The sequence below is a fragment of the Hetaerina americana genome, unplaced genomic scaffold (assembly GCF_022747635.1).
Source record: "Hetaerina americana unplaced genomic scaffold, ioHetAmer1.1.p SCAF_5, whole genome shotgun sequence".
NCBI classification, from domain to species: Eukaryota; Metazoa; Arthropoda; class Insecta; order Odonata; family Calopterygidae; genus Hetaerina; species Hetaerina americana.
The window spans coordinates 74,505,808-74,525,903 of NW_027287095.1; the positions used below are offsets into that span (position 1 = coordinate 74,505,808).

General features: G+C 42.3%; 1 protein-coding gene across 1 annotated transcript in view; it reads right to left on the reverse strand.

Annotated features, from left to right (window-relative positions):
• Positions 1–17,933, reverse strand: part of LOC139693540 (cuticle protein 76-like) — a 263,851-nt gene extending 245,918 nt beyond the window's left edge. Inside the window, exons 1-2 of the mRNA XM_071591740.1 lie at positions 17,922–17,933; positions 13,537–13,911 (exon numbers count right to left, since the gene is read on the reverse strand). Of these exons, the coding sequence (XP_071447841.1) occupies positions 13,537–13,911; positions 17,922–17,933 (387 nt within the window). The remainder of the gene's footprint in view (positions 1–13,536; positions 13,912–17,921) is intronic.
• Between the last annotated feature and the right edge of the window lie 2,163 nt (positions 17,934–20,096).

Genomic DNA, 20,096 nt, shown 5'->3' on the forward strand with positions numbered 1-20,096 from the left:
GATGATCGCGTACCGCCTCCCGCACCCCTGCTACATCGCGGGCACACGCCACTCCCCTGCGCAGGGCGGGAGGGAGGGAGGGTGGGAAGGGCAGGCGGCCGAGAGGTAGAGGACGCCGCCGGCCAGGCGGTGAAAGGGAAAGTGGAGGATGGAAAAACGACAGAATTTACCGCGGTCTTTCAGGTGGCGCCTAGTGATGGAGTGTTCACCCCCTTTCCCCTGGGGGGAGCACTTCGGGAGCTCGAAATGCCACGGGCTCCGTAGAAAACCGGTGGCGGTTGGGGCGGTGAGAAGGGGCGAGTGGGGGGGGGAGACCCAAACAACTTCGCTCCATCTACAGAAACCAAAGAAATGAATTTGACTAAATGGACACTAAACCTTCTCCAACCATTATCGCCCCCCTCTCGAAGCCTTCCCTCATCCTTCCCCCTTTTCCGCCCCCGCATGCACTAACCTGTATCAAGTGAAATGCAGACACTTGCGCGCGTTCTCTGTTCACTCATTTCTATTGTCGCTTGTGTCATTACATTATCATTGCTGTACCATTTCATTGTTGCTCGCGATTTCTTTTAAATCCCAAGAAGACGTTGCAGGGGAAGAGATAAAACAGTGAATGGTAATTTTTCACGTTGTTGTATGCTTTTTTATACAGTATGTACTGTTTCAATTCAGTAAATGTCTCTACCGAGTATATTTTATTTGCCGTTATTATTAAACTTCGACATAGAGGCCGAAAATACGGTCGGTATTCAAAAATTGGCCATTTTTAAATTCGCATGCTTTCTCACTCTCCTGCAACATGGACAGATTTAAAAAAAAATTATGTTTAAAAATATTTCTTATCCGGTTAGGATAATTCAACCCAGCGACCAATTCTTCCATAGAAGTAAGAGTGTTACAAAATACAAATCTAACCCACATATGGGTAAATTGATGACAAAGTTAAGTGAATTGCTGTAATTTAAACCGAAACCTCTCTTTTGCTTAACTCTTAAAGTTTATTTCCGCATGCCGGAGACACACGGGTCTCTACTGAGTGCATTTGTGTATTCTTCTGAGAAAGTGGGTGCAACCAGCAGAGACAAAAGATATTCGTGAGGTATTTCACGGTGCAAGCAATCTCAACAAGTTTTTTTGCGATCAACCAAAGGAACTCGGAATTAATCTTGACCTATTTTGACATCTGCGTGAGTGAGAACTAGATAGAAAATTTCATTAACATCATTGGCTTCTGCAAAAAAATGGTATTTTTGCAACTAAAGGGAGGAATAATGAAGCTCCATAGTTTATAAGTAAATTTAAAAAATCATGTGTCTATCATTTCCATTATGTAACCTAATTTTCACGGAGTAACGTAATGCATATCTGCTGTGTTCCTGTTTCCTTAAAACGTTCAAGAATCTCCTAGCGAGAAAATCTGACATGGAGGTTAATACATTCTAAGTGCTTCGCTGTGACTGCGGTAATAGTTTCAGGCAGAAATTTTTTGCTTATGATGAGATTTGATTATTTACGAGTTAGTACAACGGGTAGAGCACTGGGTTACGGCCCGGAGGCCTTGGTTTGAGTCCGGTGATTTCACGCTCCTGGGCACCCTTAGCTTCACCTAAAATGTGTTTTTTTTTGCGTAGCAGATCTTCCTGGGTAACCGTAAGAGGCACAGGGAAAGGAATCGCACTAGTACCCAGCTAATGTGTGACTTTCACACGCCGTATTGGGGTTAGTATTAAGGAGAGCTCTGTCTTCGCCTGCAAAACCAACGCTTCGGATTGATTATTCCGATGGGCATTAATTGAAGTGAAGACTTACACACATTGCCTATGTTTTATAGACGCAAATCAACACCAGTTTCGCCTCTGGCAAGTTTTAAAGATTAAGTTCCGACTAGTGGGAAGGCGATGAAGGGGGTTGGGATGGAGTTTTGACGAGGAACGCCGAGTCTTCCCACCGAGTTAAATGCAACTCACCTTCATTTCACGAAACAATCACCACCCGCAGTGGTGACGACGCCTGCTTGGTGTCGACCAATGGCGCGGACGTCCAATCCTTCTGGGGTACTCATCTGTCATTCGGTTTTTCCCTGTTTCACCGAAACAACCCCCACGCGCACGCGCCCTCAGATGTTATTCTCAAGGACACTTCGAGCTGACCCTTTTCCTCAAACTTTTACATTCTACCTATGTGGCTTAAAGTTCCTGGTTTTCCCGAAACCTTGATTTCACTTCCTCACCCTCTTATTCACCCCCGGTGCCCTCGCTCAATCCTCCTCCAAACCCTGGCCATCCCACGCTAGGAATATCCCTTACGTAACCCCTGCCATCCCTCACGCCTCTTATTACTCAACCGTATTCAACCCCTCGCGAGCATCCTTACGCCAAATAGGTATCACTCCTTTTCCGTCTCCCGTGAAGAAAACCTCAACCCTTGAATTATAGACCCCCCAATATACATATTGGCACGTTTACATCTACGCAATAGCCCGCAAGCAGCCGCAAGGGCGTGTGACGCATTAGGGGTGGATGTTAAATATGCAGGGAAAGTGGAGATTTAAAATAGGTAGCCATGATAGTTTCCTATTATGTGGCATATTGATATCAGTGAAGCCCATCTTGAAATTAGCATGCACCTTAAAATTCACATTAATTAGCTCTGTTTACATCAATGCAACATCAAACCTTCACTATTATACACATTTCAATTCATCTGTATTTCACCATGCTCTCCCTAAATATACCTGGTTATTATTATTATGGGTAAGCTACCAGTTAAGGTAGATTTTGTATGAACGAGCGCTGCCAAACGGTATAGCGAAAATCCCCTTATAAACCTGTTGTATACGAAATTTCATTTGGCCAAAATTTCATCTTGTAATTGTACCAATAGTAAAAGTGGTCTACATGACATTTGATGTTTTATTTTCCGACCATCAAAACGCATTTTCTATTTGATCAAAATTCCATGCAACAGACATAGGGCTTAAGTATTACCACGTTCGTTAAAATATTCTGCATGGTGTAATAAGCGAATCTCCTGGAATGCTGAACCTGTTCTTAATATAAATATTGGATGAGGACGAAGAACTTCACGATGTAATGGTTTCATCCTAAGAAAGCCTCACTCGTTAGTATTTAAAACAGCTAATCCTCGGACGGGTGCTTGGGGGTGGGGGAGAGAGGGATTGAAACGGGCGGCGAAACAGAGGATTGACCCCGGTCGAAAGGTCAATGGCGAATAAATCTTCAGAGAGAGAGAAAGAAGAAACATGATGAGGGCGCGTATAACGGAGATCTCTACCAAGCCAGTCACGTCCGCGGGTTGGAGAAGCGAGTCGGGGGGGAAATGTAGTGTCGGCTGGCCGCCCATCACCCTTTCCACCCCTCTATCTTCTGCCCTTCGTCGAGGCAGGGTCAAAGAGGGAGAGAGAGAGATGGCGTGATGCAACGGGAGGGAAAAAGGCTCTCGACCACGAGTGTATTTCTGCCAGCCTCCGGTAGATGTCGCCGGCATGCAGGGCGTTACTTCGAGGCGCTCAAATTTTCTTTTCTGATTTCGGTCAGAATGAGACGTTCTCTTTTGAATGTCCCGCCGATTCCATCATGGAATTAAGGTGGTGGCAACGAATTCTGACAGATTCCTGTGTATATCTACTCACGTCACCGGCTAGCATTTGATTCCTCGGAATGGAGATTTGAACGTCCTTAATATTAGCGCTAACTTCGCGAAAGAAAGATTTAATCAACCTCACCAATCAATTTCCTATCTGTCTAACAAGCAACAGCCTAAATATAAATAGTGCAAGGACTGAACCTTAGCTAAAATCAAATATTGAAACTTTTAATTAGCATACACATTCCTGATCTTAGAGTTTTAGGATGCTGATGAGATGAAAACAATTTTAGATTTAGAATTAGGTGCTTAAGAAATGAAATAACAGTAGAAATGCGTCCTGTTATAATAAAGATGCTAACCTTAAGGTTATGTAATACATTGAAACCCGGTCATACAATAAATTTTATCTAGTGCTAATATTCGTCCTTGATTATACTCAAGTTCCACCACATTACGCATGAAAATGCTCAATTTGTATCCTATTTTGTTCCTAAAAATTCCTAAATATTTTTAATATTTCTATCACTGTATAGAAAGACAATGGAAACCTTTGCAATTCCGTATAATGGTATCGCACAGTGGTGAAACGTTTGCTGTAGAAAGTGGAAAAAAGAAATTAATTTGTGAAGCTGCAGTGTTTTCATCATATCCGTGCCATGGGAACATTTTATTTAATAACAGCTCAAATAGTTTCATAAGTGTTCGTTGTATTTTGAAATATGATAAAAAAAGTGCCTGCAAGGTTTTCAAGCTGGCGTCAATGTAGTTTGGGGGAATGGACAAAGCAAGTCTCGCCCGAATCTGAAATTGAATCATTATTCTCATTACACTATTCTAAAATTTAACTAGAAAAATCAGGACATATTAATCAAGAAAAGAAAATTTCAAACCGTTACCAATTTCTAGTTTTTTGACTTAAGTTTTGTGGAGTTTAAAATTATTACGCTTTAATTGATATTAAGAATATTATTAATGAAACAAAAAACGTAAATAAATATTGATCCATATTAAAGGACGACAATCTCTAACCAGGGTAATGAGAGTAACTCCGTTTGTCGATATGCTGCACATGGCATATAATATTCCTAAGTCAATGAGAGCAACACTTGAATGCATGCTCATACATACAAAGCTGCATATACAATGAGCCTCAAACTTAGAATGAGTACCAGCATGTGCGTGGACAAATGAGCCAATAGAAGAACTTAGTATATCATGGTCAGCTCGCACTGTTTCTTAGAAGATGCTGAGTGTCTCAAAATTGGTATGAATTATCTTTTAAATTTGAAAAACTTATACGATTGAAACAGAAGGTGGAACATATAAAATATTCCTTATTTGAGTTTGTTTAAAAGGCCGTTTCGTGAATAAAAGAAATATAATGAATCTATTAGAATATATGAGATAGCATCAGATCTGAAACTAAAACTGATTATGGTCACTGATTGACTTCCGAGCAGACATAGCTGAATGCTTAAACAAGTATGAGAATTGCGTTAATTCCATATGGATTTGCAGAGCGCACATACACATAAACCCACGAGTGAAAGTTGGCGTCAAGTGTTTTTATGACGTAACGCATTGTTTGTTTCTTTTATTATACGAGAGCATTTTAATTTTAGACTCACTGCTAATGAATGTACTCTCACTTTTGTATGCGTATGACATAAAATATTCAAAAGCTAAAAAAAACCACATTGACTTACATACGAGTAAAAAGCTCGCATTCAGTATTTACAGTGGGCCACGAACTGGCGCCAGCTACTGCGTGTACAATTATATATTTTTATACTGCTTTTTTACGAAATATTATTTCCTACATTTCTTTAATGGAAAAAATAAAAAAAATCATTACTTGGTTTAATTTATGAAAAATTACTTATCTAAACTTTTATACCTTGTATCTTTGAATTATATAAATTTATATTTTTCTTGTATTTCCTGCATTCTTAGTAGGATATTTCCATTTCCGCATAGCCAAGAATCGATATTTCCAATTTTTCTCTACCAATAAATAAATAAGCCGGTTTTTCTCAAAATTGTATGCCAAGCTTGTCATTGAGCCTTGTAATTATATACCTTTTCCACTACAAAACGTTTTTGAAGTTGAATGGGTTATAATTTTTGTTAACAATATAATAGAAAAGTATGAATGTGTTTATTTCAAACAGTATCCGTCACTTATATAAGGTAATTACTTCAAATTCTCGGCAAATACATCCAAAAGGGATGTTTAAAAAGTATAATAATCCTGCCTCCATCACTGTAACTCTTCACCGAACATTCAGTTTGCCATTTAATGAACCTGTTAAGTATGTAGTACAGTTTAATTTGTCAATAAATTGTGGAGGAAATATCTCGAGTAGAATATGCAGCAGTTTCTGCAACGCAGGTTACCGCAATCGCGAAAAATTGTCTGTCTATGGGAGACTATTAGAAAATAATTCTGCTACAGCAAACAGGGCTGTTTCACAGAGACATAAATCAACGAAGAAATTGTATTCATCGTCAGTTAAAATACTTCGGGTCCGTGCAGGACAAATCTGCCGATCATTTACTGATACGAGTCAGGTAAATACGTAATTCCAAATAAGCAACATGGCTTTACCTACAGAAAGTGGTCATCAACTGGCATACGCCAAAAGCCACCTGGTGATGGAAACAACATGCTACCAGGAGTAACTGATGCATTCAGAAGTTTTCGTTTTACTTATGTATCTTAATTGTATGCACCTTTTCTGATATATACATAGTACCCTTCAAGTCACCTTTAGGGTGCATGGCAGGGGGTGATTCAGCACCAGCGATGCAACATCAAATGCTATGATTATTCTAAGTGTTTTTAACAATACATATCTATATTAATTCAATGTTTATAGTTAATGATAACTACAAGTACATACGAGGGTAATTCCAGAAGTACCCTACACAATTAAGGAAACACAAAATGTTTGTGCAGAATGATCTGGTATTTTCCCGGCGAATAATCTTGGAAAACAAAATGTTTGGATAAAAATGTATTCATTTTTCAACATAATCTCCTCTCAGCTCCATGCCACGCAACGCAACTTTTTCCAGCGATGTAAATAGCATATGCAATAAAAAGTTTTGCAGTTGTGCAAACCTTTCCTTTTTTTAAAAAGAAAAAGTCAATCATTCTCATTACTCATCGCACGAAAAAGGATACCGCTACAACATAAAGAGAGTTTTTGGGAAGAACAGACTTAATATAATTCATCACCTTAGAATTTCACTTTTAATTTTCTATTCTAGGCCTTGCACCATTTCATCATAACAGGTCTCTTGACTGAGAGAGCCAGAAACCCGTTTCGAAATTTTCTACTAGGCACAAAGATCAATAAGAGGCCCTTAACAAATACCTATTACGTCAGCAGTGCTATTCCGTGATCCTTAGGAAAAAAAAATAATTAAGTATGTCCACATGACATATGGTCACTCAAAATTTTGCGGAAAGGTTAGTCCCCTTGGGCGGAAATGCTGAAATACCTAAATATCCGCCGAGGAGAAAACTTGCTCAATGAAATGTATACGTGAACTAATATTTAAGATATTCGATCACGTAGAATTCCAGAGGCAGTGAATGACCACATAATGCGTCTCATAGGCCGTGGGCGTAGCCCTTCTTTAAAGCGTATTTTTACGCGTCGAAGCGGAATACACACACTCTGTGGAGGGCGGTAGAATGAGTAAAGCCCATTTTTCGTGTGCACTGATTTTAGTAATTATATATTCCATTGCCTGTACGCCTCAGCTCAAGAGGGTATTTGAAATTTACATGGGAGAGTAAAAGGGGCCCGTTCTTTTACGCGTGCAGGTTTCAGGAAGATCCAGTTCTGGTAATGCCACACAGATTGATTGACGTCAGGGGTTTCCGTAGTCACATTGTCCTAGGGAATCGAACCTGACCTCTAAAAATTAAAAACGAACCCCATGCACACGGGACCCACTCCTAGTTATATCAACGCTAGGCTGTTTAAGTGAATGTGGAATTTCTCTTTAGACGTGGTCTCGTTGCAATGTAACAGTAACAGTTTTGCAACAGTAAAATGTGCTCACTGTGCAGAACATTCCAAGAATTTTCCGTCGAGAAATTTCAAGTGTTATAGATGATTTCTCCGGAATTTCCCTGGATTTTTTCATCCCTTAAAGGTCAAACTCTAATTTTGTCCTCTGGTGTCTACCGCAGTAGCCATGGCCCACGCACGTCAATGCATTGTTGTGTATGCACGAACTGATGAAATGAGATTACACCGTCCGTAGTGTACTTATGGTTAATTTTTTTCGGTCACCAGAACTGTCCTTAAAACTGTGGATTTATCAAAAAATCGGAATTAGTGCCAAATCAAAAAGGGAATTTTGTAAACCGATCCTTTCCCCATTTTCAGTTCATTCCGTGACTGGTAAGATTGGTTGAAATTTTAATTTAGGAATATATTCGCGTTTTCATAGGACTTCACTGCATTTCGAATTTCACAAGATAAATGTTTATATTGATTTGCGATTAAACCGTCAACATCTTGATGATAATGGCGGTCAACGCTTTTCTCATACAGTATTTATGGATTATCGCCTTGGATATGTATTAAATAATATGAACTAAGTATGTTCTTCATAAAATCGAGCACTGAGGTCACCGAAAAATGAAAGGACTCAATCACATGCGCAATTTGGGGGTCTTTATTGAATTAAAGCAATCTATTTAATAATATCCTATCCGTCCCGTTAACCATTGAATGTTTATCACCTTGGTATGCGTACAAACTCTGTCGCATATGTAGTAGGACTGAGTCCACCGAAAAAATGTATCGCTAGAACTAATACATTTCACTCATAAGTCTTCGAAGTAGCACCCTTGTGCGTCCATACACCGCTGCCAGCGGGTTTTCCACGCTTCGTACGCCTTCTGAAAGGCGACACCGAGCCATGGTGAAGTCCTTTCCGCAAGGATTTGAGGTGGGAGAAGAGGAAGAATTCTGGTGGGGCATTATCTAACAAGATTGTCCTCACTCACATGGTCAAGAAGCTCTTGTGAGATCCGCGTGCGAGTTCCCTTATGTTTGTCCGAGAGTATTTGCGGCACCAACTTTGCACACAACTTTCTCATGCCCATGTTTTCGGTCACAAGTCGATGCACATCACCTTTAGGGATGCCAAGTTACTCAGAAACCATGAGCACTTAATCTGCGATCCCTGTCCGACAGTGTTCACTGTTGCAGGATTTTCGTCACTTTTTGAGGTCGAAGGGCATCCTCAACGTTTCGGCGTCTTTACGTCTTCTCTACTTTCCTGAAAAAACTTTCGCCAGTCACAAATACCCGACCTACCCATAGCATTATCACCATAAGCAGCCTTGAGCATACTTTGAGTCTCTTTCCAAGTTTTTCCAGGTTTCACGCAAAAGTTGATGGCGTAGCGCTGTTCCAAAACCCGTTCCAAGGTGGAGCGTAACGATGTCACGTTATAGAAGTTTCGCAAACCTACGATCCGTACTCCGCAAAGGCTGGCAGCCAACTGCCACCGGCCTCCAGAAACTCCCTTCCGCCTTTCATGAGACTCCCCTCGCTCGAATCCAGCCAGAGAAACCGCTGCCCGTCTGTCCATCTACCTGTGAAAAAATAAGTCTTCTACTTCTAATAATACTTCTTTTGTGACAGACCTTGTATATTGAGCATTTTGGGGTGAGTAATAAGACGCGTATAAATGTATCGAAATTTCAAAGTATTTGTGTCATAAATTTCATTTCTTTGTTTTTCATCCGTTAATAAAGATGAAAGGAGGAAGACATCTAAGGTAGAATTTCTTTCTACCCGATTGGATTAATGAATAATTTTAGGGATAAGAAAGACGTTCATCCATAACTATATATTTGTCAAATAAATGATTTACATATTTCTTATATTTTGTGATAATTAGTTATTGCTACATACCATCAACATACTATATGTTGTCTCGCTGCGTGTGTTTCACGAGGCAAATGGAATAACGCATCCTCACATCATCTCATTAACGACGAGCCCTGATGGTTAAGTGAGTGCTTGGCCTGGAGGCGAGAGCATGTCCGCCGAAGAGATGCCCAGTTAATGAATCCCGAGAGTGAAGGAGTAGTGGGAGGGAGAAGTGCAGATGGAGGCCAAGAGTGATAGAGAGCCAAGACTAACAGAAGAGGAGAACGCGATGAATTATGAATGAACAAGAAGGATTCCCAGAGGATGGGATCCTTTGGACGGGCTCCTTAAACCATCCTGGGATTGAAAGTTTTGGTACGAATCATCTCAAATGCACAGCATTTTTGAAACTTAGGTTCCTCATAAAAGTATCTGACCTCGTGAGATATTTAAAGTTCCGAACTCTCTTGAAACTCTCTGACCTAATTGAAATGGGCCGCAACTAACCCAAAAAAACACATCAGTGCACCTGTGCAAAGTATTGGATTTAGGATATTGCGTAACCGCTTGTGAGGAACGAATAATCAAGATCAATGTTAAACCATTAATAAATATTTGAAGTCTGTTTGATGGTACAGTTTTCTGGAATGCAGTTTTTGGAGAAAATTTTGGGTTATACCTAAAGGAAAGTTGAACACTTTCCCAATATTACTAATGTCTTCCGTTTCTGCATTTTCTGCAGTGGAAATTTCATACAGTGAGGGAAACGATGAACTAATATTTAAAAAAATCGATCCTCAAGAATTTTAGGCAGAGTGAATGACTGCAAAAAGCGTCTCATATGTCGTAGGCGAAATATTTTTGTAAATTTTTAAAACTTTAATCTTTCATCCTCCCCCCTTCCTCGCCAATTATTTGCTCCCATCTCGTATGCCCATATGTTTGGTGATTGGCAATCGTCCATGCTCTCAAAATGACCTGACCAGCAGAGCACATCACTTCATTGAGGATAAATCCAATCCAATTTCTTCTGTGGCTCACTCATTCCACACCCCATCAATACCACGCAGTTGTCAATAAATAACTAAAAAATGTATAGGAGCAATAATAATCTAAGAAATCTTCTGAAATATATTTCACTTTACTGAATATTCACCCTGTACATTTAGACCCATTGAGCGGGAACAGAAGGTAGTCCTTGATGGCGCTAGTTCGGATAACGCACCAGCAACATGGGGGGTACCTTATGGAAGTGTAATCGGGCCGTTGCTTTCCTTGATTTTTGTTAACGATTTGAACCGCGAGGTAAAAAGTAAGATTAGGATGTTCGCAGAAGACACGGTGATCTATCAGGAGATATCTGGGGATGAGGATCGTTTTATTCTAGCGAAGGATTTAGATTGCATTACTAAATGGTGTTCTAAATGGGGATTATCATGAAATTATTAATAATGTTCGGTGGTAAATTTCTTTAAAAGATCAACGATATTTGCATAAAAATTAACTGGAGTTGACCTAGAAGTAGTTGATACGGTAAAATACCTAGGTGTTACATTCACTTAACTCTTAACTTGGGTAAAAGAGACGTTTCAGGCGTGATATGGTGGAATATCATGATTAATTAAAAATATCAATTTTCCACAAAAATAAAATTTAATGCGACCGGTTTCAATGTTACTACATCATCATCAGAAGATGATGATGTAGTAACATTGAAACCGGTCGAATCAGAAGATGATGATGTAGATGATGATCAGACCTGATGATGATGTAGTAACATTGAAACCGGTCGCATTAAATTTTATTTTTGTGGAAAATTGCTATTTTTAATTAACTTAACTTGGGGGACTCACATACGTTAAGTCTGCGGGCAAGCAAATAAAAAATTGGGATTTATTAGATGCATTGTCGGCAGAAGTGACTCGAAGGTCAAGAAACATTGTTACCACGCTCTTGTAAGTCCTCATTTAGAATATACTTGTATTGCAATGGATCCGAGTGAAAAAGGCCTCATTCGGGAAATTGGGAAGGTTCAACATCGGGCAGCCCGTTTTGTTAAAAATGCCCTACGATAAAACGAAAAGCGTCACCGAAATGCTTATGGAGTTGGGGTGGGAATTATTAGAAGAGAGACGATGCAATGCGAGGTTGAAATTACTAAATAAATTCAGATCCGCCTGTTTCAGCACCAAAATCTTGCAAATAATTCGCACTCCAACATACATTGGTTGCTTGGATCATGTATATAAAATTCAGGAAATGGATGCCAGAACTGGCGGACCCAAGGACTCCTTCTTCCCACGGATAATAAGGGATAGCAACTGTAGGATTATGAATAGCAAAAATTCCAGTTTCCATCCTCAGCGCCAAAGGAAAAATGAGTTCTATTCAATTGCATGCACTTTGGCTGACCTCGTTAGTTCTGCTGTCAAAACCCTTCCCGCATGATTGCATTAGAATTCCATTAAATAATGTATTGCTCTTAACAGTATCTCTTGCTCTGCTTTGTCTGTTTTTAAGTTTCCCCTTCCATTCCTCGTCTCTATCTGTTGGAGGACCCTTTCGCTACCTGTAGCGTTGGGTCGTATTCCCTACTGATGTCCTTTGGGGAGGAGACCGTTGTATATTGCATGTCCATGTGGCAATGTGGAATTTCACCTTCTTACTTTTAAAAAACTAGCTTGTAGATTATTGGATAATAATTTTTACTGTATCTGGAGGTGCAATTTTTTGTCAGTTGATTGAATATGTAGTGGCGTGCGTGAAAGTTGAAAGGATTTTTGCCTGAATGTATTCACCACTGTGGGTATAGATTTGAATGGATGTGTTGATTTTGCAAGTGGTTTTGTTCCCTTTTACAGGTTCTGACCTAACACCCCCCTCCACGCTCTTGCGGCGGCTTGCGGGGTATTATGTAGATGTAAGGCCACACGCGAAATCCTTAGACAACCGAGTTAATACTAGTGGAAAGAGAGACGCGGTAGTGGGTCTTAGAGATCAGATGTGGAATGCTAGGAAGATAGTGAGGTTATGGAAGCTAGAAGCGCATTGATATGTAGAGAAGTAGGTAGTTATGCTAGATTTTTGTTATATAAGATGAACAGACAAGGGATAACTAGAGAAAGAGTAACGAAGTAATTCGAATCGCGGGGAAGAAGAGTCAACGTAGAGTAGTACCGTATTGGAAACTGGGGAAAGTGCAGTTAGTTTAGAACAGGGGGTGGATGCCGGCAAGTGGTCAGTGGGACTGCGCATGATAAATTAGGAAATGTGCGAATTGGGGAAGTGCCTGTTAGGAAGTACATAATAGTTGTGCGAAATCGGAAAGTAGTAGTAAACTTAGGAGTGGTAGGTGGGGAGGGAAGTACGGGTGGAGAGGAAGCAGTTGAACTTTGAAGTAGAAAGGTTTTCATAATAATTATAGCTTGATTCGAACACCACCAAAGGTGTGTGAATGGTCCAAAGTTCAGTGTCGTCAATTCACTCAGGAGAAATAAGACAAAATATGGTTAAGTTGTGATTTCCAGCGTTTTATTTTTCATCTTCATCTTATGTACACATGGTGTTATATACAGCATATATTTTGGCCACCTGAGAAATATTCATTCCTCAACGGCTCCGGGGTATTGTGCGAAGTAAGAAAGACGTCTTAATCGCACCAGACCCCGAAACCATCCCCGGAGAGTTGGATGCGTTCAAGCGAACGCGTCCCACCCTCCGAAATACCAGCCATCAACGGCCAAAAACCTAAGAACTTCTCCCACCGAAATTTTCTCAGAATAAATACGAAATCGAAATATTATGAAATAAAATAGTGACAGAGCATCTGTATAGCGTGAAGGGTCGATCGGAAAAAGAAATGAGCGTATTATTTCATTCTATTTTATACAAAATTGTTGTTTGTTGTGGTTATAATAATTTATTAAAATTAGTAGGCGTAGTTGATTCCGTATCCGTCGAAGGACATATGGGCGACGGCGGGGGCAGCGGAGTAGGCGACGCCGAGGAGACCTCCGTGGGCGACGGCGGGGGCGGCGTAGGCGGCGCGGTAAGCGGGGGCGGCGTAGGCACCGTGGTAGGCGGGGGCGGCGTAGGCAGCGCCGTGGTAGGCAGCGGGTGCGTAGGCAAGAGCGTCGTTGCTCACTCTGACGTCAGACTTGCGGACGGAAGAGTAGGGGGTGTCGATGGTCTTGGAGTAAGTAGAGACCTGTCCAAGGTTTCCGTAGCTCCTGAGGGTGTTCTGGTGCTGGGAGGTGATGGCAGGGGTGGCGACGGCCACACCACCGTGTCCGTAGGCAACGGGGGCTGCGTAAGCAGCAGCACCGTGGTAGGCGACGGCGGGGGCGCCGAGGTAGCCAGCGTTGGCGACAGCCAACACGGCGGCGAGGATGACGTACTGTGGAATGGACAAATTGGAGGAGAAATTATAGCACCTGTGGAGATAATTATAGCTCTTACCGAGATAATTATAGCTTCTGCAGAATAAATAATAGCTCTTTAGTAAAGCATTTCACGTTTCCAAAACTCGGCAGTAGTCTTTTTTAAGTGATTTCGCATACTGTAATTATACACTTATTTATTACACAAATCGTTTCAAGGGATCGAGATGGTGCGGGAGCTCACGTACTGGCTTCCCACCCAGAGGGCGCGGGTTCAAATCCCGGCGGTGTTGAATATTTATCAGAGGTATCTCGATCCCTGCTTGAGGTGCTTTGTGGAGGGCACTTTGAGTGAGTGTGCTGTCCGTTGGATGGGACGTTAAACTGCGGACCCATTGACGCCTTTCGTAAAGAGTAGGCTAATGCCAACGCCGGGTTTCTCTCCACCCTTCATCCTTCCCTGTCCATCCCCTATGGCGCAAATGACCTAAGCAGTCGGTCGCCTCCCCTAAATACTACTGCTACTACAAATCGTTACAACGTTAGAATCCTTTACAAAAAGGAATACTATCTTAAGACTCCAGTGTTAGAGCACATGGGATGCCCGCAATGTCTTTTGTATTTTCTATTTATTTAGCATAGTTAGTGGAAACGAAAATGTAGCATATTATATTTGTCTACAGTCACTATTTTTGAAAAGATGGAATTAATATTTATAATGAAAATAATAGCGTTAACCTCGTTCTTGAAGGTGACTCGAGTGCGAGAATATTAAAATATCTCCCTGTTAACGATATGCCAGCTCTCGAGGGACGGATTCATGGAAGTTAAGGTCAAGAGCATGTTTCAAAAGAATCGGTGTGAGAAGCGACTGGGCTAATTACCACATAACTAATCGTATTTGCACGCTTCTTCAGACCTGAAGGTCTCATCCAACATCGTTGTCTTCGCTCGAGGGTCACGGCCGGGAAGCATCCACGACGAATGTATCGCACCATCAACCCAATGAACTAATCGAATATTTCTTAGGAGGGCGGCGAATGGGGGATACATGCGGTTCATTGATCGCTCTGAGCACCTTCAAGATCGACAATGATGCGGAAAAGTGTGCCCTTTGGAATAATAATGCATCTCGTGACATTTAATACCTCTATCCATTGGTATTTTCACATTATTATTTTGATTGATACTGAGGTCGCGAAGCTGAAAAGTCTTGGCGTTTTTGTGGATTGCCTCGAGATTATACTGAGGGTTTATCCTATCATCACCAACTCTGTATTGGACGGCAATGTGACAGTTGTTATCGAAGAAAGAAAACTGGGAAGTTCAGGATCGAGAAAACGCAAGACCTAGCCGTCGTTCAAAATCGCATTAGGAAAGCGATGAAATTCCTTAATCCTCGCTTAATTTTTCCTCTAGTTAAGTCTAGTACCTTGGATTATTGGGTGCAGTTTATTCTAAGGTAGATCTTTACTACAAGGCTGCGATTAAACAGGTTGAAGCTGTCCTGATTATGTGGGAAAATGCCATGAATGACTTCACCCGATCTCTTTGTCTATATATTGCCCCGAGGCCGGCTGAGGTCTGCTAAATCAGAGTGCCGTTCCTTCATTTCGTGGTGAGGTGAACGCACCACCTGATCGCCCATACGCGAAAATGCCAGTCGGATGTCGGCGTTCTTGAGTAAGGCCGTTAAGGCGGACTGGAATGACGTTACGCAACGAAAGGCTTCAACTGCCGAGTTCCCCGAATTAACCAACTTTCAAATCCGACCCGCCGTGAATGTCTCCCGGATCGGACGTGTTTTGATCGATTGGCACCCCATAATTCTCTCTTTCTGTTGACTCTCCCTCTTTCCCGTCACGGAACCACAAAATTAAATGTTATTCGGGCCTCTCCCTCTGATTCCCTTCGACGAGGCGAGGTGGTTTGAGGACGAACACCGTGCCAACCCGAACGCACTCAAACGCTGACTGGTTTCTGGATGGGAATTTTGCGCGGTCGAGTTTTTCGTCCTCGTCGATCGGGATGAATCACCGGGTAAGTAATTGAACGGGATGGTGAACCGAAAAGCATTCCCAGAGTCAAGTTCAATGACGATGGCGCTTCCAAAAAAAATGACATCCCTCGTGAGAGACGGACACGAATCGTGAGCTAAAACTTGTTAATTTTTTCCTTCGAAATATTTCGATTTAGTACTTTGGAAGTTGCTCGAATTAGCAAGACTGTTTCTTTAATTGACAAAGACTTGGCTTAGTTACCCAGTCCTCCCTTTTTATCACATTCAAAACTCAAGAATAGCTTTAGGAATATACCGGAAAACTCTTCTATTAATTTAAAAACCAAAAGTTTAATATTGGTACAATCGAATTCACTTGATGGCATGAGATTGAAAGACTGAAAAATATGCCAAACACTAAATAATGCGAAGCTATCGAGGAAATGATCCCGAAGTTTGTTGGTATATTGCTTCTCCAGTGAGTTTGCGTATGTTAGGACACATGTCTTGTAAAGAGAAGAAATGAAGAAAGTAAGTAAAACTGTTGGCGCTAAAAAAGCTGGAGACCATTACAAAAATAAAGAAACCTGAATCACGATCAAACTTATGTTGTCAAACTATTATTGTAACTAACTAACTATTACAATTTTCGAAGGTAAACTGAAATATGAAAGATCTAGGAAAAAGAATGACATACTTCCTTATTCAATAATTCCTCTACATATATATTTGCCCTACTTAGAAATCGTGTTTACTTTAGTAGGTAACCCTCATTTCTATTTGCCAAAATTACACAACAATTTAGATAATACCTTAGAAAAAATTTTCTTGCGTCTAGATGTTAACTCTTAATTCGATTATATTCAACTTATTAACTCATTCGGATAAGAATAGTATATGCTGATAGAAAATCAAATAAGAATTACTGAAAAAATTTAAGGATAGAGCAATAATTTTCATTATTCGACTTTCGATGTTACAATCACCTGCTTTTTGGAGAAAATACGCAGTCTTTTGTAAGCACAAATAGTTCTACATTAAATATTTCTTCACTTGCCATTCTACACTATTTGACGACAAATTCGTCGAGGGTATTCCGTGACGATTGTATTAGTTTAGTGCCCGATGGACTCAAACTCAATTAACTAATATATTGATTAGGATAAGTATGATGAATAAGTCCAGGGACTTACATTGAAAGAAAGCATGTGCATGTGAAGCACTCAGATTTTACTATGTACCTAGGAGTTGAGCGTAGGCGTAACAAGTGGAACTGCTAATTTAATGATGATTTCCAGTCAGGTCTCCTGATCGACCTTAACGTCGGGCACGTGGAAAAAGGGCGTGGTGTGGAAAAATCCCCGGCCTCCATTGAACTCAGAACCGGGCCAGGAATGCTCATTCCCATTTACCAACCAAGAAAGCATTTCACATCTCTCCCGCACTCAGAATGCAGTCTAACTAGGAGTAAAATGAATGCTTATATGTGATATGGGCGCGTTTGATTTTCCGAGGGGCGGGGGTTTGAATATCACAAATTCAGGTTTGGCAAAAGTAAGATAAATACACCAGCAACAAGTAAGGATCTGCCATCATGGAAAGTAGAAATACCACTCGATTTATGAACCTTCCCTTAATGCTGAGAGTTTGTGTTCCATATTTCGCTGGAAAACCATTCGTAGGATCCCAGTTTTCCCGGACTGATACACCGTTTATGTATTCATCAGTGTATTCTCTGGCCTAATTCTGTATGTATCTACGTTTCTACCGCCCTAAAAACATTTTTATAGAAGACAAATACAATAAAGTTGGAATCTTTGTATTTTCCATTAATCACTGATATGCATTGTCTACCGTTAAAATCTCCAAGGGAGTCAAGTATTGGAGAACCCCGGACTAGAAGGCGTAATCCTCGCACAGATCTGCCCACCCTCCCCCGATTATTTTCTATTAACGGGACAGATAACGTGATCCCCTTGCCTTCAAGTACAGTACGTATCTCCATTGGCACAACTCCGCTGCACTTACCTTGAATGCCATTTCTGAGGAGGGAGTTGGTTTTTCGGTAAACACCGTCTTCTTTGTGATACGAGAGTGGAAGTGTGTCTGACTGGACCCAAACGGAACCTTATATACCTGCTCTCGCGATTCATACCCCCACTTCGCGCGCCCTCCTTGTCTTCCACCTTCACGCGTTAATTTCAATCCCTCCCCGCCCTTCCCCGCTCTTATTTCCTTTCTTTATCTTCTCCTCTGGAGAGACCTTCCATCACCCCGCCTCACCTTCGAGAAGGTCCAGGGGTGGCTCCGCTCTCTGGTGGACCCGGGGAGTGAGGAGAGGAGTGGTCGGGGCGAGTCGTGTGGAGGGGAGCGAGGAGGAGGAAGGGGTTAGCGTGGCGGTGGACCCAAACCCCACCCGGCTCGGCTGCCCGTGCGAAGGGGTCCGCAACCCTCACTTTCACCCGCCCGTACGCGCACACCACGCCCTACCCGTCGTAGAGAAAACCCTCTCCAGTGTTTGTCTCTCTGGGTCTTTACTTCTCCCAATCCCTTTCCTCCTCCCAACCTCTTCCACGTCCCGAGCATGTAAATCCACAGCCGCCCAACCGTCACCCTTCATTTCACCACCCACTCCCGCTGAGGATGACGCGACGTCCCCGCGGGACTTTGGGTGTTGCCCTCGCAGGGAATTCTCAGTTTGCTCTTTTTCCCTTCCCAATCCTTCCCCGCCCCCAGGGCCAAGTGAGGGAGGATATTCGCCTCCGATTGCCCTCCCCACCCAGGCCCCCATTCGCCTCTGAACCCCTATCCCGTCGTCTTGCCACCCCCCTCCTTAGCCGCCGGGTGCCACGCCCCCATCCTCCAGAGGCCTCCGGGGGGGAATTTTATTTTTCTCCGGCCCGGAGGAGGAAAACACACGAACATGCGTAGAAAGGAGGGTGATTAGGGCGTGGTGGACCACTGGAGGGGTTGTTGGTGTTGGTGTCTTTGGGCACAGGGTTGTAACCCGCCCCCACGTCCACGTGACCCGAGAACCGTGCGATCTTTCGGTGTTGCCCCTCGAGCGGGGGTGTCTCTCCCCTATTCGGTCACCCCTCGGGAAATAATAGACGTTCGGGAGGGTCGGGGAGAGAGGAAAAAAAGAAAGTGCTCTTGTCGTTTGTTTTATTTCTCGTCATTTATTACTTCTCGCTAATCCTTCTCCGCCTCCGCGTAGTTTTGTCCCATTCTTGCGTCCCAATGTCTCCCTAGCTCGTGCGGGTGGTTGCGTCCTGGCGCTTGACATTTCAGCGCAAGGCGCCCGCGTTTTTGCGCAATCCTCACCCCGGGGGAAATTTCCTCCGCCTCCGCGCTGGAGGAATTGAATGCGCGGCTACTGGCCATGGGCGAGAGCTTGAAGGCGTGCGCACCTGTGTTGCCGAGCGAAGACCACTCCCGCCTGCTCTATTAGAGACCCCCGGGGGTGATCAGCGGGTTCACCCGGGAGCAGGGCGACGAGGTCTCGGGTTCACATCCCGTGTGAAGACTTTCGCCAGCCAATGGAAACGCAAACGCCGCGATTTTCTTGTTTTCAACAGAGGATAATTGACAAGGGCTTTAATATTAGGAACTAATTAGTGAAAACTCCTGACATGGAGCGCAGTTTTGTTGGGACCCGATACTTGCGTCGTCATTGAAGCAAAAGGCTAGGCGTAGATTAGTGATGTGGTTGTGAAGTAGAATGGAAAAAAACCGAAGATTTTCTGATTGAAGTAGGACGTTTAATGCTGAAAAAAGTTCACCGAATGCATGAGAAGTGGATGCGGGGCATATTTTGCTTTATTTAATGTCTTTTATTAGGGTGAGATTAAGACTATATAAATATATCTTCCTATGGACTATGCACCTTCCATTAACCCTTACACATAACATTGAAGAAGAAGACGTACACTCATGCCCTGAGTGGAGGAAAACCCACCCAGGTGGGAATCGATCCCGCGACCTCTGAGGAGGCAGGGGATAACGTTACACCTCTACCCTTGCGGGAGGCAGATGTCGAGTGACTATAGAATAAAACGGCTTCGGCAGTGGAGTGAATGTTAGCTAAGTAGGATGGATGTAGGTAAATAATATGAATATAAGCAGGAACAGAGGTGCGAAGTGTGTGGGGATAAAAATGATGCATTGTATTGTAGGATTTAAGGGTGATCAGTACCATATTAG